The following is a 23,141-nucleotide window of genomic DNA, read 5'->3' as shown; positions in this document are numbered from 1 at the left end:
ATGAAGTACAGAAGTGAAGCTAACAGCTGCTTTTGCCCTGCTCAAAAGCAAATGGGAAGCCTGCACGTAGCTGTCCTGTGGATGGATGGCACACAGGCTCCAAACAGTGATTTTGATTTACCCTGATTGCCTGGAGATCTGCTCTGTCTTCTCTCTTACTGTAATAGCAATGATCCAAAATGCTCGGGTGTTTTTGCATATTGAGTTGTCTGTGTCATTCCAGGTGCTGTGTAAGTGAACTGCAGACACTCCTGAAGCAGTCTGCATGGCACCTGTCACCAGAAGCCTCGCAGGAAAGATCTTGTCAAACCAACTGCCATATGGCAAGTATTTGCAAGTATTCCCCATGACCACCTGTGACTGAAATGACAGGAGCATCCTTTGTGGGACTGTTGCTCACTGATTCCTGCTGTGATGAGTTTAGATACTGATTCACCAGCACCTGGAGTAGTCAGCATTTCAGTCCTGAAAAAACGTTCAATCTTGCAAACAACTTTGTCCAGAGAATGAATTGCTTTCAGATGCATTTCTATTGACCATAAAAGAACAGAGTATGAGCTGCTCAAGTTAGGGGACAGCCATATAGCACCTCTTTCTCATTGTACATGAAGATCCAGCCCTTGGAAAGAGATGGGCACAATCTGGAGCTGAGCAGCTCAGCCCTTCTGATGGGCAGCTAAGGTGCCTTGCTCTGCTGTCCTTCCACACGTCTGATCAGGACCTCAAAAGCAGAACCTGGAGGGGAATGGCACAGCCAGCCTCAAGCACCTGCTGGATGTTCCCAAGCCTGTCCTGATGCAAACCACCCCTCAGCACCATCCGCTCACAGGCTCTGCCTGGATTGCTCAGGAGGTCAATGACTGCAGGGACAGGAAGAAAGGCCTCTGACTTCTGCTCAGCATCAGTCTTGTCTGTGTTGCTTTCTTCTAAACCAATCACAACACAGAACTAAAACATTTATGTGCACAGTTTCATTAGTTTTGTGCTGACAGCAGAGAAAATCCCAGGTGGTCGATGCCCCCAACAAGACCCACACTGGTGTGTGGCAGCCTGCCCTCACAGCCACTGCTGGCACCCCTCAGTTTCTGCCATGCATCAAAATCTGCCAGCAGCCATGAGCTGAACTCCTCTACGAGCCCCAGGGCAACCTGCCAGCTCTGTACCACTGCAGATCCCATGCAGCAGCTACTCCCCATTACAGGAAAGAAAACCAAAAACTTCACTCTGCAATACTGAATGGAAGATATCTCATAAGTTTGCTTATTTTTTTCACCGTCTTAAAAGTGGATGCCAGCATTACAGCTGCCTTTATTAAAAGCTCCTGACAAGCTCAGAATTGTCTACCTTGGAGGAAGCTTGCAGCAAGAGCATGAAGGAAGATCAAAATATCAATGGCATTTCATTTAAATCCAGAACGAAGCCCGTAGGCTCAGAGCAGGACACCAAGCATTGTCTGAGCCTAATCCTTACACAAACAATTCAGTGATAATAAATGTTTATAAAATCCACATAGAGGAAAACAGAGGGATTCCCAAGAACTGAGATGAGAGCTGCATATTAGCAAACCAAAGCACTCACAGAATAAGTGACTCAAGAGAGCACTTGAAGACAGTGCTCCCCTCACACCTTGTAAGACTTGGCATCATTTGATGAGAGCTGTAAGCATTTACCTGTTTTGGGATGCATGAAGGCATCAGCTCCACTGATAGCCTCTGCCTTTCGTACAGTGGAGCATGCCTTCTCTTTGCTCATTTAAATACACAGCAAGTTTGGAGTGGTGGAAAGTGAGCAACTCTAACAGCTCTCAAGAACATTGCTCCTTTACATATTTATGGAGCAAACAGAAGCACAGGCAAATGTAGCACCATCTCCTTTGCCAGCTCTCCGTACAACTGCACATCCTGCAGAGGGCTCACAGAGCAACAGAACCAAGATGACAAAGACTGATAAAAAGCAGAAGATAACAGCAAGAAACAAGCAGAAACCAGTGATTTGAAAACACAGGTAATGCCTTGTTCCATCTGACGAGAGAACTGATAATTGTGTTAACTCAGTCAGCACCTGGACACTGGCGGAGCGACCAGCCTGCTTCCAGATAGACAGCAGTACCTGCAGGATCACCCAGTGCCCCTCTGCTGCAGCCACGTCCAGAGCTTGCTCAGCAACCACCTCCTGGCCTTGTCCCAGGGACACATTGTGGAAATTCCTGTTGTTAAATGTGTAACCGAGTTTTCTCCCTAAAAGAAAAAGAGCGGTGTTCAATGCTTTCTAATTGGAACAGCAGTAGCCACGCTGAGTTCAGCCTCATCAAAAACCTCACAGAAGAGCCATCACACTTCTCACAAGAGTTATCTTGTCTCTCTCCCTGCCAAAACACTGGAAACAGCACTGGCTTCCTCCAAACTACTTTTAATTACAGAGTGAAATCAACACAAAGGTAAAGTGCCTCTTGTTTAAAGAACATTATTCCCCTGTAACCTTGTGCAAAAACATATTTTACAGCGGTAGGAAATTAAAATCATTTCCTGCTGATTAAATAAGCTTTGAACAAGATATTGTTCAGTGGGGAAATGTGCCATGTGAACGTGTGCTCAAACCAGCAGCGAGGGCAGGAGCCCTTTTGGTTGTGAGCAGGCAGCAGAAAGGGAATGGGTGGCCAGGGCTTCCAGGCAAGTTTCAGAATAAAACAAGGAAAAGATTTGTCTAGCAAGCCTGATCTCTTGGTACAAGACTGGAAACAGATGGCAACACATAAAACAAACACCCAATCCTTTCCAGTTGTTTACACTTTCCACTTAGCCTTACTAGATAAAAAACCCTGGGACACCGTTTTGCCCATCTTTGAGAACTTCCAGTTTTCCTTCTCACTACATCTGGCTGCCAACCAACTCTGAGAGCTGCTGATCTGCTCTGCACGGAACAGCGCTGCCTTCAGGACCCATCCTCCCAAGGAGGGATGAGGCAAGTTCACAGAAGGCAGCATGATCACCCCAGCCAGGTGATGCCAGGCTTCCTCCTGCAGGAGGGAGAGCAGGGAGTGGGGCAGGCAGCTGTCCTCACAGGAACACTGGGTGGGGAAAACACTGAATAATGAGTCTGGACAAATCCCAGCAAGGCAGGCCTAAGGGCAGCCACAAAGCAAGGGTTTCATTGTGCCAGCTTTCTCTCATTTTTATTTGCTGTAACTCTTCTGGCTGACTAACCCAGGTGCTCAGCTACACACAAATATATCTTACCATTCTGATCAAATAATTCACAGCTGGAATTTAATGCTCCATCACACATAACAGAAAGTGACAGTGAGAGACAGGAGCATCAGTGTGCTCCAGTGGGAAGCCAGGCACAAGGCAGGGCCTTCCCCACTGAGTCCCCTTCAATTCACAGCAGTGAGAACTGATACAGGGGCAGAAAGAGAACGAAACAGAGCTCAAAGCCCAGAACTGCCCTGTGGCCCAGCAGCACTGCTACTCATATAGAACTTGAATGGTGAGGTGCTGGAACAGCTGCCCAGACAGGCTGGGGATGCCGCATCCATCCCTGGAGGTGTTCAAGGCCAGGTTGGATGGGGCCCAGGGCAGCATGGGCTGGTATTAAATGTGGAGGTTGGTGGCAGCCTGCATGTGGCAGGGAGTTGGAGCTTGATGATCCTTGAGGTCCCTTCCAACCCAAGTCATTTTATGATTCTATGACTGCCTAGATTGGCACTGACTTGAACATTATTTGGGATGACCCAAAGGTGCACCACAGAGAGGAAAACAAACCTGCAGCTCAGGCAGGCAGTGCTCAGATACCACACACCCTCACAATGCCTCAGATCGGTGCTGCTGGTTTCTCTGCTGGGGCTGCCAGCCCTGCTGAGCATTAGCCTGGAGATCTGCCCACAATAAACTGGCCAGCAGTTCTACTGTGCTAGTCTGATACGAAACTCAGTTTAGACAACACTCCGAACTGCTGGCAACATTGCAACACTGCTTGTCCATGAGCAATGGTCTTGGAGATGTGGGTAGTGCATGGCTGGAGAGGGAGAAAGGACACCTGAGAAGCACAACAGCAATGTGCACGCACCCTGAGGCAGTGCCCAAAGGCAACCTCAGCTCCAGCGGGACAGAGCTGCTCCGCTGTACAGTCTCAAAATAAGTGCCTGCGATGACTTTGACTTGGCAGCAGTGCGGTGTGAAGCTGTCCCCATTTCCAGATGCTCAGGCTGAAAACAGAAATGCTTCTGAAGTGAAGCTGAGACCTTCAGCAGCTTCACAGTGCAGCACTGGGCTGCATCACAGCCATCGCTGGGCTCTCAAATTGCAAAACCTCCAAGGTGCACCTGGGCTCTGAGTGTGACAGCACATCGCCAGAACTTCCACACTGAAAACAGCTCAAGAAGGATGGGATTAAAAACCGGACACTCTGGCTCTAACCAGCAGGATGCTGCTGCGTATTTTTAGCTACCTGGCAGTGTACTGGATATCTATGACGTAAATCATAGGTTGTGTACAAAACCAGCTCAGAAATCGTTGCAGTGTAAACCACACTGGGAATCTCAGCATTGCAAGAAAGAGACAAGTTTAATTTAAACTTTAGATGAACATCCAAAAGCCTTGAAGGAAGAAAACGAAAACAAAAAAAAAGACCAAAAAACAATGAGAAACAAATCACATCCTCTCACAATTATCTATTTTTACTGGATTACTCAATTATCTACAAACAGATGAAAAAAAACCATCACGCCAAGATAATTATGCAGAAGATACAAACCAGTTCTGTGATATCAGCCATGATTCGTTTACCTTGTTTCTCCACATCCTTCAGTGGGTCAACACCTGGGGACAGGATAAAAAACATTGGGGTTGCAGGTCCCGATTCCTCGAAGGAAGCTGCAAAATCCAGGGGTCTCCCAGCCACGTATTTACTGCCGAGCTTCTCTTCTACAAAATCTCTGTCAAAAAGAGAAAAGTTTTGCCAATCTACTACAGCTCAGGAAAGAAAGCTTCCCGTACAAATAATCAGCTAATTCATTTTGCTTTTGCTGATTCAAATAAATGAGAAACTCAAATAAATGAGGATAAAATCACTTTAGGAAGGGTCTGCAGCCCAGGCTCTGGGATCTATCTCTTGCTAAGCAATTTCTGGCACTTCCTACAGGTGTGAAATGGCCTGTGGTACAGAAACATCTGTGGTGAACAACCAAGTGAGAAGGACAAGCAGTGGGACCTTGCTGCTGCAAGCACGGGTTTGGTAATTACACAGATAGGAGAGAAGAAATAGTTAAGTTAATGCACAGAAAAACCACAGCATGCTTTTAATCCAGTTTGAGAGGAAGCAGCATTCCTTTAGATTTAGCACCAAAAGCCACAAAAAGTCCGGATGATTTAGAAAATTGCTTTGTTCTGGGAAGATAAAAGGGAAGAGCTCTAAGAATATCCTGTGCGTGTTGCTGAGTCTCTGCATGAGAGTCACAAGGAAAAATAGAACGGAGCGAACAGGAGCTGCCTGAACAGGGAGCAGAGTATGGAGAATGGCCAGGCTGAATTTCCCTGGGGTGAGCTTACCAAAAATCACTGCTTTATACAAAGATGGTACAGTGAGCATTGATTCAAATGCAGGAGCATTACATTCAAAGCCCAGGAACAAGCAGTTGCTTTTCTAGCGGAGATGCATGACTCAGCCTTTTGAAAACTCGGTACCAGGGGAACAAAAACATCAACCAGTTTTCAACTTGGGGATAATACCAGAATAAGGCAGCCAAATTCTTTCTAAGAGAGCTGAGAGCCTTCAAGGACGAGTGAAAGGCAACTGGAATAGAAATGCCTAAAGGGATTGCAAAAGGAAGAAATTCCAATTTGTTTGGAGCCTCTTCAAAGTAGATTTTTCTGGCTTGGGTCAAGATTTGCTGAAGAGCTGATGGAGACGTTCAGTGTACAGCATCTAAGAAAATCCGTGAGATACAAGGTCATAACATTCTACATGAAATAATGCTTTGGAGATTGAGAAGTACAGTGAATGTGTCCTGAGGACTCCGAAATGAGTCACAGTGCAGGACAGCAGGGGCTGCCCTCAGCGATGGGGATGGAGGCTGCTCTCAGTGCTTCATAGAGGCAGCCCACAAGATAAGCAGGAGCACTTGAATAATGGTGCCATCATTAAAGGCATTCTCTTCAGACGCGTTGAGTGGCTTGCAGCTTTTCTGTGCTCGATGCAGTCCCCCCGTAGGTGAGGAGTCCATACATGTGCCATAACTGAGGCACAGCTTGTGCAAAGATCCCCAGGGATCTGCCATGAGAAGTGACAAAAAGTATACACAAAAAATCTGTACATGGGCATCGGGAGGATGACTCCAAAGAGCTTTCAAGACCATCTTTATAATTCTGGTAAGTGCAATGTGGGACACAAAGGGTCTTCCACCTTTCTACACAGCAGCTAGAGGTTAGGTCAGGATATCTTAGGGAATCTAAAAAGCCCCTGGGCACCTTTGTTTCAGTTACTGAATTCCTCTGTGACCCCCTAAAGGCACCCAAGCACTTGCCAAGCACCTATTTCAGAAAGGCAGGAAGGTTTAAATGGCTTTAAACTGGAAGAGGGTTGATTTAGATTAGATATTAGGAATAATATCTGTGAGGGTAGTGAGACGTGGATGCCCCCTCCCTGGAAGGCCAGGCTGGATGGGGCTGCGAGCAACCCAGTCTAGAGGGAGGTGTCCCTGCCTACAGCAGTAGAGTTGGAACTACATGATCTTAAAAGTCTCTTCCAACCCAAACCATTCTATGATTCTATAGTCATGGTAGTATTTACAGTGAGTTCACTGATGATCAATTAGGTATTTAGCAAAGCAAGAAGAGATCAGCAAGTTGAGAACTGCAAGACAACTTGTGGCATCCAGTAATGTTGCAGAATAAACTATCAAAAAGTCAATTAATTTGATCAGATGCAACGATCAGCACTTCTGGCTGAACCAGGGTTGCCAAGGCTGAAGTCCTTAGGGCATGAGATGCAACTCCTTAGTGCTCTGCTGGAAGAATCTCCACTCTTTCAACAGTAACAGACTCAACATGGTTTTGAAGACATATGGAAGAAAGTGATACCAGGGGACTGTTGCCCAACTGTGTCGTTGTTATTGGGGATGCTACTGCATCCAGTTCAAAGACATTTTCTTTCTGTCAGAGTACCAGGTTTTACTGACAGAAGGACAGATGAACAGATGTGGGTGTTTTTCAGAGGGGTGAATCTCTTAGGAACACCAACTATCTTCTCTAATGGATCAACACCTCTTCAAGCCAGGCTGCTGGCTGAAGAAAGGTCTGAGGAGTATGATACTTTCATGGAGGAAAAAGGAAGTCAAAGGCATTTTGGCTGGCATTGTAACCACTAAGAATTATCCATTTGGTTTGGGGGAGGTTTGTTTCCCTAAACAACCTGGGCAACGTAATCTGGAGGGTGACAACCAGTCCACAGCAGGAGCATGAAAGTGGGTGGGCTTTAAAGACTTTTCCAACCCAAGCCATTCTACGGTTCTCTGATACAAAAGCTTTATCTAGAATGTTTGGGACTACTTCATGACTGTGTTGAATTTCAAGAATTTTAGTCACAAGCATCTACTGAGTTGTGGAGAAGGCACTGTAAAGAGTTGCTATTTGAAAAGGTTTATGTTGTAACCTATCTCTAGGTAAGAAACACCACCAAAAAATACATTTAGATGTTCTCATGCAGACAGAAAAGCTTGATGTGCCCAAGCCCTAAAAATATTCAGTCAAATTTTTGAATTCAGATTCTCTTACCTTCTCACAAAAGAGAAGTATGAAAGGAATTGAAACTTTATGTTCCAGCTATTTTTGAGCTATACAAGTACCACCATTTTGACTGAAAGGAATGAATTAAACTTGCTTAAGTGAAGCAGGCACTTAAAAGCTCAGAAGGACAAGAGCGTGTTTTACTCAAGCTGAACAGCAAAAAGAAGAGCAATTCTTTAAGCTGAGAGAACATACAAAGGGTCCAGCCCCAAAACAGCAACTAATGAAAAAGAAGGTAGTTTAGAATGGTATAACGATAATAAATGTCATCATTTAATTGAATAAAATGCAGTAACATTGGCCATAGTGATACTTCACTCAAAATCTTGCCCATGTTTTTCTGTGCACCTTAAAGCACCAAGAAAAGTGTAGCTCATGGGCTGGCAATCACACCTGCCAGATGGTGGAGCAATTTAAGCTATCTGAGCAGCAGTGGAATAAGAGGCATTGCAGAAATGTCAGATGATAGACTACCAGCACAAGGAATGAAAAAGCAAGTCCTAATGGAGTCAAAGACCTTTAGTTTCTCCTGGAACAGCCATATTAGCCATAGTGCTTTTGCATATCTTTATGAAGTTTAGATTTGCCTGGTTACCTTTAATACATAATTTACAACTATAACAATCACAACAAGTATCACATAAATTTTGAATTAAAAAAAAAACCAAAACAACAACAAAAAGCACACAAAGCACCTCCATAAAACTTCCCTTTACTTCAGTACTTTATTCCTGCACCTAAGGAACAATGGCCATAAGCAGTCTAGTAAACAGTATTGACCTTAATGAATTCTAGAAGCAGTTTTGATTATAGAAAGACTCCAGTGAATATGTAAGACCTCTATGACAATGCCTGTTTCTGACTCGGTATGTCTGCTCCCCACCTAGTGCTGGTAGTACTGCTTCCATCACCACTGGCCATGCTGGGGTTCGATTTCCTTAGGCAAGAAACTCCAACTGAATGAGAGGTGTTGACAGAGATAACTGATTCAGCAATGACCCCATTACAGAAAACCATTCTGTAAAACTTACACTCTATCATAAATGAAACCAAACATATTTCTGAATTACTCCTGTTCCCCAGAAAACACAGACGCCGTGTCGCCTGATAAGCAAGAGAATGGACTGAGACAGGGAGAAGTGCCCTCACCGGACGGCGTAGGTCATGCGGTCGGGCCGGACGGCCCTCATGATGCACAGGCGCTGCAGAGCTGACTTGTTCTTCCATTCCTGGGGGAACTTCTCCTTTTCAGGACACTCAGATTCAACAAACTTCTTCCACCGTTTTGCCGAGCCCTCAATATCCCGATCCAGGTTTCTGAACTCCTCCATGGATGAGAGAGCCTGGAAAATTCAAGGAAGGTCTTCAGAATCATAGAATCATCAAGGTTGGAAAGACGTCTAAGATCATGCAGTCCAACCACTGGCCCACCCCCACCACGCACACATCCCTCTGTGCCACATCTCCACGTTCCTTGAAAACCTCCAGGGACAGTGACTCTACCACCTCCCTGGGCAGCTGTGCCAATGCATTACTACTCTTTGTAAGAATAAGTTCTTCCTAATATTCAACCTGAACCTCCCCTGGCACAACTTAAAGCCATTACCTTTAGTCTTGTTGTAACAGAAGAACAATCCTATGTGCACTTGGGCTGCTTTTCTAATTTTACTGTCTGCTCATGTTTTGCTCCATTGGAAAGGTCAAAGCTGGAACCTGTGAGCCACAGGCAGAACCTCGCCAGGATCAGATCTTGTCTGTTTTCCTTTTCCCACCTCTGTTGTCAGCACACTGTCGCATCAACAGGTACCAACCAGCCCGGGACATTTACAGGACCGCTTCAGGGTGAGAGGAGCAGTTTCATACCTGTGGAATGTACCCACTCTGAGGTTTTTTGCCACCTGCATTTTCTGAACTGGCTGCCCCAACAATGTCAGATCTGACATCATACAGCATCCAGCACAACCTCCCCAGATATTCTCACATTACTGCAAGGACCTTCCCCATCCAGTGAAGCCATGGCTGCATCCACATCCCCTTTACAGCACAGTCACAGCGATATGGGAGTTTGGAAGTGACAACAGAGGAAAATTTGGCATCATCTGCAATGCAGCTTTCCATAGCCCAAAGTGAGAGGAAATCTGCACTCCTTGTTTCGAACCCGGATCCCAACCAACTTGGGTAGCAGGCACTCGCTACTATGAGCTATTCCAGAAATGAGTGATTTGGATGGGTACTGGAAATGTTGAGCCAACCTCTGGCAGGAAGCACACTTACCTCTGACAATCCTGTGAGCTACAGGTCTGCAATGCCACCTTGCTGCTCCAACAAAGAAAACTGTGCAGCCAAAATCATAACTGATGGTAAAATCTGCTTTTGGGCTTTGGGCACTCACACAGTGAGAAACCACAGTGCTGAGACTCCACCATCCAGTCAAGGTGACCATAAATCTCTGCACATGCACTGCAACCCCAAGCAGTTGGGTGCTGCCTTGATACTTACATGTTCTATATAAACATGTACAGACTGCTGTGACAGTGTAATTCACAGTGTTTCACTTGCCAAATACTAACAAGGATTCACTCATTGGTGTTACAAGCCTGTAGCAGAACAGGTAGCTGTGGAACGTCCCAAAGTGATGTACAGATGAGCAGTGGAGGGAATCATTGGTAATTTCAATGAAAATGCATCTATTTTTTTAATGTTCCTGCCACGGCAACTATGAACAGTACACAGAAAATACGAATTGTAGCAAAATGTATTGCACAGCTTGTAAAGTTCCTGTGGATTTCAAGTGAAATTCTCACTGAAACAAACATCTTGAGGACATTTTGCATAATCTGAAGCTATGAGCAGTTGAACATGAAGAGACAAGAGGAGTATAAGACAGCGAATGAGCCATTTTCTGTAGGAACAAGGACACGCTTGCAGCAGAGCAGAAGCTTGTTGATGGGCAAAGGTGTTTTGCACCATTAATGTTCCAGCTCACATCCCATATAGCTCCTCCACAAAAAGAAAGCACCAAGAAAGCGCCTTGAAAAATGTTGGTGTCACACCTTGTTGAGATCAGCTGAAAAAATACACGCTTACCAAAGGGCTTTGAAAGTCATGTAGATGCCCTGACAGCTGCTGAGATTGCTGTGGACACAGGGCTGTTGCAAATGAGGTGGAAGGCACCAGAGGCCAGACTGTGCTGATGGAAGGAAAGCTGCACTTTCCTTTCTGGAAAGGCTTCCCATGAAGAACCTTGGTCTTTCTAACTGACTGAATTTATTCAGAAGCCATGCTCCAGCAAAAGGGCTCCTTATAATGAATGAGATCATGTTTCCAGCAGTGAGAACACCAGCAGATGATGGAAAGAAAGAGGTCACAAAGCTGTTGGCGGTGGGTGCCGCTGACACAGGATGTTTGCTGAACACAACACTTGTAGCATGACAGAAAAATGGTTGGAGAAACCCTCAGGAGGTGGTCAGTCCAACCTACACTTTTCCTCACAGGGCAAGTGCTCCAAGACCACAGCCAGAGCTACGGGAACACAGAGATGCTTTTATACATGCTCCTGCAATGAATCAAGCCTTGTCCCAAGTCACGATTTCATTAACAGCTCTACAAAGAAGAGAATGGATCACTTGCAATACCACTCAGCAGCCACAGGCTGGGCTGGCTCACCTCCATGCCCAAGGCATGCCAAGAAGTGTGTGAAAAGCATGAGCGAGGCAGGGACCCAACAGATGCTGCTGCCATGTGTGGATTAGCACTGATGTGGAGAAATCTCAGAGACAGAAGCCACAGCTCTAGCATCAGCACCACATCGCAACTGAAAGCACTGTGCAGAACACGAGAGACTGAAACCTGCAGCAACACAGCCTGCCCTGTATTTACCGCCTTGTTCTTGTAAATACATCTGATGCACCTCTCCTGGCTGAACACAATACGGTGCCAAATGCTGAATTCCATAGACTCATCAGCACAAGTGCTTGTGTAAAACGTTTTTAAGCTATTGACTCTTGAAGTGAAGTAAAACTTCAGAACTTTGGCTACCGCTGCTTCGAGAAGTCTCTTGATGATGTTACCAAGAGACTCTGAAAAACTGCTTTCTTCTTTCAAATTGACAGACAGAATCAGAGATAATGGCTTCTCTCTCCCTGAACAACATGTTGCAGAATTAAGAGTGCTCTAATAGCAAGCATAAAGTCTGTATTATATAAACTAACACTGAAATTTTCATTAGTCAACAATTTAAATTGCATTTATTAGGACTGATGCTGTTAATAAGACACGTTACTATTTAAAAGCTGGAGCAGTGAAAGCTATCTCAATCAGTAACCCTTCTGTGAATATCAATTACCCTTCAATACTTCCTCTGTGATATTATCCAAGAATCTTAGACTGGTGATAATACAGCACAGTTTCCAAGCAGCAAGAGCAGAAGCAGGGGCATGAACTGGAACAACCAACCTGTACAGCAATGGCTATTTTTGTCAACACAGCAGAGAACAAACTTGTCATCCAGAGTCGTCATGGAAATTGAGAGAGACAAAAAGCATTAACCAAAATAAAACATGAGCAAGAGGACTGGAGGACTGCAGTTCCAGCCTTTGCAGCCCACGCTGTGTCTGTCCCCGATGGCTGGAAGCAGGAGGGTCTGGGGTTTCTATCTCCAAGTAAGACTTTGCCAGCAAAACAGGGCTCTTTGCACATGTCAAGGCACGGATCATTGTTTTCTCAAAGAGTGATTTTTCATCCACTGAATCACAGACAATTTGCTTTATCACTTCAGTTTTCTTTGACAGTTCCTCATCTAAGTCAGAACTTTAAATTGGAGCTGAAATGTCAGCAGTTCTGTGAATCTCACAAGCTCGCAAATGCAAAGCACTCTTTCCCCCTACAGCTGTAGGGAATACAACATACATCAGCCATCATCTTGGAGAAGGACACCCTTCTGCCACTGCAGAACAGCTGCAGATGTTCCCACATGGGGACACTGACACACAGCCCTTCGGAGAGTCAACCTGGGGCCAGAAGGAAGAGGGAATTGCTGCCAAGAGCCCCGAGAGGGGGACGTGAGAATGCCCCCAGCTCCCAGGCAGAAGGGCACAGCGATGAGCAATGATGTACTCAGCTCTCCTCTGCTTGCTGCCCCCGGGGCACAGGCTGAGCCCCCAGGGGAAAGAACGACTTCCAAGCTCTGGTGTCACTGCAACCTCATGCAATTTATCTTCTGGTGCCAGACACGCTGCAATGAGCTTTTGTAAATTTATTAGAGAAAACACACGCCCTTATCACAGAAGGCAGTTATTCTCAGGACACCATGTGGTCAAAACTGGCCCCAAGTTCAGATGTTGCTTCATAACATTTTACTGAATCTAAATAAAAAGGAAGATCATCTCAATTTTTTTCTTGCGCTGTCGCTAAGGGACAACAAAATGCGGTTTTGTGTTTTAAACTACTTCCATAATTTCAAATACCTTTCCCCCAGTGTCATCCAGCTCAAGAAGAGCTCTGAGGCAAGGGAAACCAAACCAGATTCCATTGCCATGCTGCACCCTGACACAAAGAACATGGGAAGTAAAACAGGGCAAATAAACCCAGAGCTGCCACAGTGAGCATCCAACACCACTCACCCAGTTCCCCAGCAGTCGGAAGGCTGGTTTCTAAAAAAGACACAATAAAATCACAATAAAAAAAGGAAATTCTTTTTTTTCTTTTTTTTTTTAAGCTATCCTTACTTTCTGAATCTTCAGTTTGTAACAGACTCATACTTCCAGTCTGAGCTCTGGATCTATCTTGCCTTACAAATGAGCCCTACAGTTAAAGAGCATTGAGGTTAGAAGGAACGCATCAAACATCACATGGCTCCCAGTCACAACTGCAGAACACTGGAAAGACATATTCAATATTCCCCCATTTTTAAGAGTCTGTGAGATGATTAATTCCTAATTATTAGCCACAAAATGAGCTCAGCAAAAATGAGCACAACATCCTCAATCTCTCTGTCCACGGGTGTGAACTTGCAGAGTGGCTGCGTGAACATCAGACACTTGGAAATGGCCTCAGACGTTTTCAAAACACCTTCTAAAGGTGTTCTCACACTGCCCACCCACTTGGTAAGCTCTGCCTATGCCTGTTTATTGTAAATATTATTTGGGTGGGCCACATCTCCCAAGGAAACTAGCACCCTCATAGCTGGAGAAAGCTCCTCGGGAATGGCAAAGCCAAACCTGCATCCGGCTTACAGTGATAGATTGGGTCATTCAGGAAGGGGACACACAGGCAGATGAATTGTTCCATTTGAATACTACTGTTAACTAGGAGGATTCATGTAGGAAATGATGGATTATTTGCCATCTTTCTCCCACTAGGTTTTGGTTTGTATTATTCATTCACTGAAGGTGTTATTTTCTCCTTAGCTGCACTGCCTGAATTATTCAACTCGTGAGGACACCTCTATTGAAGGTAAAAATAAAGACATGATGGTTTTGACAAACTTCAATCACCCCTCAGCACAAAAATGTTTTTCTAATCTTCCTCATTTCTTTCAATAAAAGCTGACTGATGAGCTCACGTCACTGCAGCCAACCCCAGAAGCAGATGAGGATGCAGAGCTCCTTGGGGCCCCTGACCTGACCCAACAGAACTACTTCAGCAATGGAAGCCACCAACTGTTTATGCTGCGAGTCCTTTCCTGTCCTCCATCACAGACTGGCCAGATGTCTGGTGTGAGTCTTTCCTGCAGCACTCTGACATGGTTTTTGTTGTCTTCTATTGATTTCAACAACTGATGGCTTTTTCCCTTCAGAGGAGCCCTTTTGAAGACTGTCCTCTCAGCCTCTAGGCTCTCAGACCACCTCTCCGCTTCTCCTCAATTTCTCCTTGCAGCCATATCCCCATGACACTTCTCTCCTGTCTCCAGAAGCCACACATCCATCTGCAATACTCAAAGATCAAATCAGACTCCAGCAGAGAAATGGCCAATTCTCAGTGTGTCCCCTCGGTCCTGTCAGACTGTATCCACCGGAGGACAGGAACTGGCAGTACTGTGGGTCACTGGAGCGTTCTGGTGCACTCGGTGGGGATAATCCACAGATCACAGGTGCCTTCACAAAAGGCAATTTCATGGGCTTCGATGCAGGTAGAGCGGCGGCGCTGCCAGCAGGGCTTCCAGAGACATCACAGCTTCACTGGACGCCTCGTCTGCACTCTTCACAGCCACCCAACACTGCCAAGCACAGCAAACACTTCTCAACTCCACCACGCCACAGAAACAAGGAGCTCCAGCAGGTCCTTTACAGCAGATGTGGAGGAGCTTATAAAGAGGAGCCAAACTCCAGCCATCTCCAAACGCACCCTGCTGCAGTACTTGGTGTCCAACCTGGAATGGCTGCTTGCACTCCCTTGTCGCAGGGCTCAGCCATCAGGTCTCTCCACAGTCACTCTAGGGCCCACCTGCTCCTGAGTGCACTGCAACTGATCTTTGATTCTATCTTTCAAGCACAGCGACACGACTCCAAAAGACACGTAATGACTAAGAAAAGAAATACTGGACGTTTGAAAGATACCGAAAAAAGCTGTATCTTCCATTTAAGGGAGAAAGAACTTTACATTCAAAATGACCAACTAACAGTAGGCTCTGTGGCACGACAGGGAGCACTGAACGTGAAGGACACTGCCCAAGATACATCCAGAAAAACCCAATTTCCAATCTGCAATCAAACCGACAAAGCACGCCTTTAAATATTTGATGCGATCCCAATCTCTGCTGCATCTCAGATAAACATTAGATTATTAGCCACTAGGTTAAAAAAATAAAGGAAAGAAAAGGTAGAATGATTTCAAGTGTTATTTCTGTGAGACTTCTCCAAAACTTGAGGGCTGGTGAGGACAGATTAATGTCCTTAGGAAACTTCCAGATGAGAGCAGATAAATGCACAGCGGAGTGTCATAATCAATGCTTCCTATCAAAGATGCTCTGAAAGGCTGTACATCTTAAGAACTGAGTTAATAGAAGAGATTTAATTAAGACTGATTCTCTGGCATAATAATAATAATAATAAACGTACATAGGAAGCTGTGAGCCGCAAGTCTTTTATATCTGACCAGCCTGATCAAAGGACCTTGCTTATGTGCAAAGACCACAATATATGCAGCAGATTGTATCACAATGAATCTTTGACAAGAATGAAAAATCTCAGTGTCCTAGAAATACATAAAGGAAAAGTTGGAAGAGTTTTCTATTATTTTGTCAAGAAAATCCAGTTTTCTTAAATATAAAATATATGATTTTGTATTTTATCTCGTAAACTACACGCAGTCTCATCACCTGCACTCCGCAGAATTATCAACATGGAGTTAATATACGGCTTTGTCTGCTGCTGTTCTCCTCCTTGAAAGCTGAATGCAGTATTTAGAGCTCATTATTCAACATCACATTTATTAAACAATGCCTTTTCAGTAGCGTTTTCATATCTACATAATGAAAATTCTTCCTCTTCAGAAAAAGATGAGGGAAATGATTGGGATGAAGAAGTAACCCGAGCTGGCCAGGTGTATCCTTGTTGTATATTAACTAGCTTCACTTATCCTACGGGACACATCTGCGTTTGGCAATGAAGAGGCGCTGCAGAAAATATCACAAAGGCAATCAGACTTGGGAAGCGTGCGCCTGTACAATGGAGATCCAGAGCTGCCTGAGGGAATGGGCTGCTGAGGTTGGAAGCCAGATGCACACAGGGTTAATCTGTGACCACGGTTCTGCAGGAAAACAAGGCTACGGGGCGATGTGGATATGGCTCCCCAGGAAGGGAATGGCATGAAGGGAGTGGGAGCATGGGAGAATTTTGCAGCAGAGAACACTGCAGGGCACAAGGAAATCCATTCACCAACCTTGAGTTAGCCTCTGTAGCCTGAGACCCACCCCAATCATCTAAAAAAGGGCTGGTTAACACTAAGACAGCCATGAAAAAAAGGACCACGGAGACACGCAGAACTCAATAATGCCATTTGTACATCCATGCTCAGAGCAAATGAACCATGAACCAGAACCATGGCATGACCTGTCTGACTGTCCCAGCCCTCCAGACAACTGCAGAGCAGAATAACACACAGACTGGGTGGTAGATTGGGCTGAAGGGACCTCGGGGCATCACTTCAGATAATCTTCACAGGTCACACCTTTATCTTCAGGTTGCCCAGAGTGACTGTATGGTCTCCTCCTTGAAGATTTCCAAAAGCTGCCTGGACACATCCATGGGCACCCTACCTTGGGTGCCTCTGCTGGAGCAGGAGTTGGACCAGGTAACCTCATAAAATCATACTACATTTGGGCTAGAAGGGACATTAAAGACCATCTAGATTCAACTTCCTGCCATGGGCAGGGTGGCCAACCAATAAATCAGTCCCTAGATCAGGTTGCCAAGGTCCTGTCCATCCCAGCCTGGAACACCTCCAGGGATGGAGCACGAACAACTTCTCTGGGCAGCCTGTGTCAGGGCCTCACCATCCTCTGAGTGAAAAGTTTCCCCCTAACATCTAACCTAAATCTCTCCTCTTTTATTTAAAACTATTCCTTGATGTCCTATCATTAAGAGAACGTGTAAAAAGTCCATCTCCCTCCTGATTATAAGCTCATTTTAAGTATTGGAAGATCACAATAAGGTCTCCAGAGGTCCTTTCCAAACTCAGTTTCTGTGATCTGATGGACCTTCAAGTAAAGGAAGGGAGAAGAAATGAGGACAAAGCTACAAAGGACCACTTCTACACCGATCCTGTTTCAAGTTCCATCTTGCAGTGGAAATATTAAAGTGGCGTCTTGCATGTGCTTGTGGCCTGTCGTCCCGTGCAGCTCAAGCAATAGCACTGTTGCACCTTTCGGTCCAAGGTGTGGCCGTACATTTATTGGCATAGGTGACCAACAGTCAAATCAGAAGCACCAACAGAAATAACAACCCTCAAGTTAAGAACTGGGGGCACAGCAGTTGATGGAAGCGCAACAAGTTGTAACAAAGGGAATTGAAAAAAGACAGAAAACCTCATCTGGAGTATAGGAATACTTCTGACTTCTCAAGAGATCACTATTAAATACCCGCAGTGCACAAGCCTTACATCTGAAATGACCAGTACTATTGAACACTGGGGCCAGGGACCCAGCAGAAGGTACTGAAATGATTAAACAGTGTAATTTTCTCCCTGTTCTGCCCTTAACTACCCCTGCCACGTCCCAGAGGCAGTATCTGTGCTGAAGCTAACACCTGCGTCCTCTGCTAAGCTCTCCCCTCGCTCCAAAGCTAATGAATGTGCCTCAAAAGGGGCTGGCAGGAGTTACCTTCTCCCACACAGGCTGATTGATGGACAGAATCAAGTCGAGCTCAGAGAAGTTTTTTCTCAGCCTGCACTTGGTTTGAATTCAGCTCCCATTCCAGGCTTAAAGAGGCACTAGGAAGCCTGCAACCTGCCTATTTTTTCAAGTATATCATCACATCTAATAACATAAAACACCTTTCTCCACAAACTGCGCCCTTCTCGACAGGCACATGGGTTTCTTCATTCAGCAGTAAACACTGAGCCTCCCTGGCACAAGGGTTACAACAAACAGCTCTGGGAAATTTTCTGCTGAACTGAAAAGAAGTTGGAAGATGAAATTAAAGATGTGCATCAGATGTGCCAGCACCAGGAGCTGAGACAGCTGCACAACTGCACAGCACTCCCAGCCTGTAGGTATTATCAGCCATACAAAGTGAGAAGTAATCAGCCATGTCCTTCAATGCTGTTTGTGTGCCCTCAGTCCTCATCACCTGATGAGGTTTGCTCTGAAGTTAACGTGCCCAAAATGGGAGGCATGGACTGGGAGGTTAATATCAATATTGATTTCTTGTGGCCTCAAACCTCTGTCAAATGCAGCGCATTTTCAGTGCTCCTCTGAAAATTCATACGGAATGCTTCATTCCACTTCAGATTTGAAATGCCAATCTGAAAGGTGCTTTGCTCCAGCTTTGTTGAAGAAACAATTCATTACAGCACTTAATCTTTCGATAAAAGGAGATTTTAGCCTGCTCATAAGCTCTACAGAAGCCATGACTAATTAACCTAATTATAGCAGTCTGTGACAAAATGCAATCGTACTAAAATTACGCCTCAAGTAACCGGAGTTGCCAAAAACTCCAGGGCTAATAAGCCAACACACATTAATAGGACATAAACACTAATAAAATTGACACCCGTTGCATTATTTATAGTAGCATCAATACTGCAAACAATCACACCACAAAAGACAATCTGAAGCATATTCAGTAATAAAGCATTCGTTATCTGGAAATGCTGAAGTACACTGGGGCAGATTACTGACCAGTGACTGCAGGTCCTCAAGATGTGCAGCTCACGCAGACAGCAGTCCCACAGCGAGGATGCAGACTTTGCATCTTGGAGCCCTCACAGACATACTGACATCCCATCATCCCCCAGCTCTGCAAAAGAGTGGTGTGCAGAGCAGCATCTGCATGGCATCACGTGGTTGTGTCCCAACCGCAAGCCCCAGGAGACTCAGAATGGGAGAGGAAGCTCAGTGGGAAGAGCCCACCTGGGAACCAGATGAAGCACACCCGTGCTGTGTATTGTGTGATAGAATAAGTTCTGAAGAGTGAGTGATGGGGTGTGGATGCTCTTTCTGGTGTTTATGAGCCTGAGCTGGCAGTTCTATCAACTCCATGACAGCAGTGAGGCAGCTGAAACCAACAGGATGGAGCACAGGGGTCCAGAAAAGGCCATTCCACCCACATGTGAAAGGGAACTGGCTGGCACTAAAAGGATCATCCCATAGAGCAGAAAAACTCACTGCAAACTGAGAAGGTGTCTGTCTGGAGAGTGTACCAACTGCAGGAGGACTAGCAAATGCATCCGTGAGCACTGCAAAAGCGTAATGTTTCCTCAGATGCACTAAAAGATCTTCAAAAGGAGAATCAGAGCCTGACACCCCAGCAACTTGTGGTGGCAGCCAGTTCAGCTCCCAGAGGAAGCTCACAGCACTGAAGCAGAAAGAAGCTCTGCAGCACCAAACCCTCCCAGTCAGTGAAGAATTTCAACTCGGAAGGACTTAAGAGGAACTGAAATGCAGCGCTCACCCGATATATCCATACATGGAACACGACAAGGGACAGAGAAAGGGTGCACATAGTTCCTCCATACTGGAAATAGGTCTTGGAGAGAGAGAAGGAAAAGGGCTGGTTTAGTAAGAAGTGACAGCTTTGTTTTATGGCTGCAAATGTGACTGTGATGTTTTAAAGATGAGCTCGGTCACCTGTGTGTGCAGAACGGGGCACAGGGCCCATCCTCACTGCCAGTGAGAAGGCAGGGATGGGAGGTCCTCCTCTGAGCAGACACATTTTGCACAAACTTATCCTGAATCAGGTTGAAATCCAGCACAACTTCCACCTGCTGACAAGTGGGTGCAAAGGTGGGATAACACACATCTCTCTAGGATGCTCTCCCTCGGCTCTCATCCCAAAACACACGGCAGCTGTTAGACAACCTCACTGCCATGACAGCATGTTTTTTTGTGCTTTTCTTTGCTCACCTGGCACAACTGTGCCCCCAGCACATGTCTGCAGATGGTCATATCTGCCTTAAAGTCTCACCTCCTCCCAAAGACAGTGAGGATCTTTGCAATCTGGGTACATGAGACATTTTTATTCCTTACAGAAGGAAAAGCCTAAACCTCAGAGGGAAGAAAAGCCTTCTCAGAGACACAGAGGTAATCAGGAGTAAAGTCACACAGAGCCCTCAAAGCTCATCTCATATCAACAGAGCTCTCCAACTCTGTGTGTTTTTGTGCTGTTTATGTATGGTCAGAACTTTTTCAACCAGTGCTATGAGGACTGGCCTGACAGATGCTGAAAGGCCCTCAGAGGAGATAAGAGATGCTGATTTCACACATTTCAGGTGAAAATACGTACCTTGATTCCTCCCCAGGAGTGATTAGACAGGAACTCCACAGGGCTTGTGACTCTGGGCTGTGCTGGGTATCTGAGAAGGAAATCCAGTTCTACTGAATTGATTTCTTTACTCATCAGAAGTATCTGTAATTGCAAGCAAGCAAGATATCCTTGAGCAGTCAGGATACAGAGCAGCAAATGCTTTATCAGATTAATCATTCAATGTATGTAGCTGTCAAGTGTGCAGATAAAAAACACACAGTATCCAGTGCTGGAGGGCTGAAACATACCCTGCAAGTGCTTTATGTCTCCTCAAGAGAGGACCCAGAACAAGTATGGAGATGTAGCATAAAATAGTCAAAATTTGGAAAAACTGTGGGAAAAGTTGTGGCTTATATTCACAGTGCTGGTGGAGATGCAGGCAGCAGGATGTGCTGCAGTCCCTGTGCTTGATACCTGCAGCTAAAGAACAAACAACTTTCTTGCAAGGAACTCGAGCGTGCATCCCTAGGGCACACCACCAAGGTCTTGTCCACCTCTCACCATTTTCTTCTATTGAAAGTAATTGGAGACGTACTGAGAGTGAAAAAAGCCTCACAGCACATGCACTGGGAGAACGAGTGTCCTTTAGGTCCCCAGCAGTGGTGTGCTGGAGAGCACATGGCCGTTCTGCTGCCATCAGTGTGTTTACCACCAGTGATGGCTTTGGGGAACACATGGAGCAAGACCAGCAGAGCAATGCCTGGGGCCATTCTGGAAAGCTCTGGAAGCTCAGGAGTCCAGCTGGAACCGCTGCACTGAGTGCTGCCAGACTGCCCGTATCTCTGAGACAAGGTCTGAACATTCTGAACAGAATTTCTGGAAGGAAAAAGAGCAACGCTGGCATGGTGAGCTTCTCGTTTCCTTGTTACAGATCCTAGACTGTATCTCATTACTGCCTACTGGGCAATGGCTTCTGAAGCATGCCTGGTATCTCCTCCATCAATGACAGTAATGAGCTACTCAGTTCAAGAGCCAACTGATTCTTTATATGGGAGAGTCCTGCAACTCATCATCTAATTCCCTCCACCCACTGAAACAGTGGATGCTGGTTTTCCTGATGCCTTGAAGTGATACCTTAACTATCTTTCCCATTCAATGCAGGGGAGTTGGACTAGATTACCTTTAAAGGTCCCTTCCAACTCAAACAATCCTATGACTCTATGATATAGTTGCAAGTACAATGTGTGCAAGGTAAATTGTTTATTCAGACAAATACATTTATGAAAATGTAAATCTCTTTTGGGTCACAATTAAGCCTGACTGCAAAATTTGTGTTGACTTTTACACATGGACATTAACTAAATAAATTGTTAGAGGTTATTTACACAGATGTATATTTGCTTTTCCTTTCACACTTCATATTTTGCTACGTAGAATTAAAATAAGAAAGTCATGGCAATCACTGGATTAAGGCTAACTAGACCTTCACACTGTTTAGGCTGCTCGAATTTGGTTCTCGCCTGCATTCCACATTGCAGGGCACTTATGTAGCCGTTCACTGCACAACCACTTTGTAACATAATGCCAAGGACAATTATTGACTGCATCTGATTTCGGTACAGAGATACAGAAACATCTCCTTGCTCACATGGTAACATAAAAAATTATAGCAGAATACAAGACAGAACAACAGCAGCCACGTAGCATGCCTTCTTTCTGGATACAACCATTCAGCCTTGAAGACCTGCTTCCCTTCTGCAGGTCCCGCAAGCAGGCATCTCTCCCTCAAACAGCCATTCCTTGGTGTAACACAAATCAAACACAGCATCTGTGACTGCTATCAGCAAGAGATGAAGAAAAGAAAATCAGTTCCCCAGCCCTTGCATTTGTTGCTCTGATACTGAAGGCATAGCCGTGCCAGCTTGGCTTTTCTCTGTATGCCAATATCTTTGCCAGTACAATCATCATAGAATCACAGAATGGCCTGTGTTGAAAAGGACCACAGTGATCATCTGTTTTCAACCCCCTGCTGTGTGCAGGGTCACCAGTCACCAGACCAGGCTGCCCAGAGCCACATCCAGCCTGGCCTCGTACAGATTGCACGCCCTGGTGGTGCTTACCTGGAAGGTAACCTGTGCAGTGTAGGTCAGCTTATCACACTCAAACAGCCCTCGGGTCGTGTACTGGAACACAGAGAAGGTGATGCTGTCTATGAGGTTCAGCACTCGCACCTGGAGGCTCTCATCAGGAGGTGCCCTCTCAATGGCTTTCTGGAACACAATGCTGAATGCCTAGGTGAGGAGACAAGAACTGTTTCTAAATGCTCTTTTCACACACCAGTGTATCACCTGAAGTGCTGCGACGAGCGAAGCCAGCTCAGACACTGAGCCCTGCAGCCATGACCAAAGCAATCCCAGTGCCCAGCAGTGCGGCCCGGCAACAGTAGGATGCAGGGGCC

General features: G+C 45.5%; 1 protein-coding gene across 1 annotated transcript in view; it reads right to left on the bottom strand.

Moving 5' to 3' along the window:
- DNAH9 (dynein axonemal heavy chain 9) overlaps positions 1–23,141 on the bottom strand; it is a 188,826-nt gene that overhangs the window by 33,825 nt on the left and 131,860 nt on the right. The window contains exons 58-62 of the mRNA XM_052688193.1: positions 22,804–22,974; positions 20,723–20,845; positions 8,931–9,124; positions 4,785–4,933; positions 2,110–2,237 (exon numbers count right to left, since the gene is read on the bottom strand). Coding sequence (XP_052544153.1) covers positions 2,110–2,237; positions 4,785–4,933; positions 8,931–9,124; positions 20,723–20,845; positions 22,804–22,974 — 765 coding nt within the window. The remainder of the gene's footprint in view (positions 1–2,109; positions 2,238–4,784; positions 4,934–8,930; positions 9,125–20,722; positions 20,846–22,803; positions 22,975–23,141) is intronic.

Source organism: Tympanuchus pallidicinctus, unplaced genomic scaffold (assembly GCF_026119805.1).
Source record: "Tympanuchus pallidicinctus isolate F22 unplaced genomic scaffold, pur_lepc_1.0 scaffold23, whole genome shotgun sequence".
In the NCBI taxonomy this organism is placed as follows: domain Eukaryota; kingdom Metazoa; phylum Chordata; class Aves; order Galliformes; family Phasianidae; genus Tympanuchus; species Tympanuchus pallidicinctus.
This window is presented reverse-complemented; position numbering and strand designations above follow the sequence as displayed.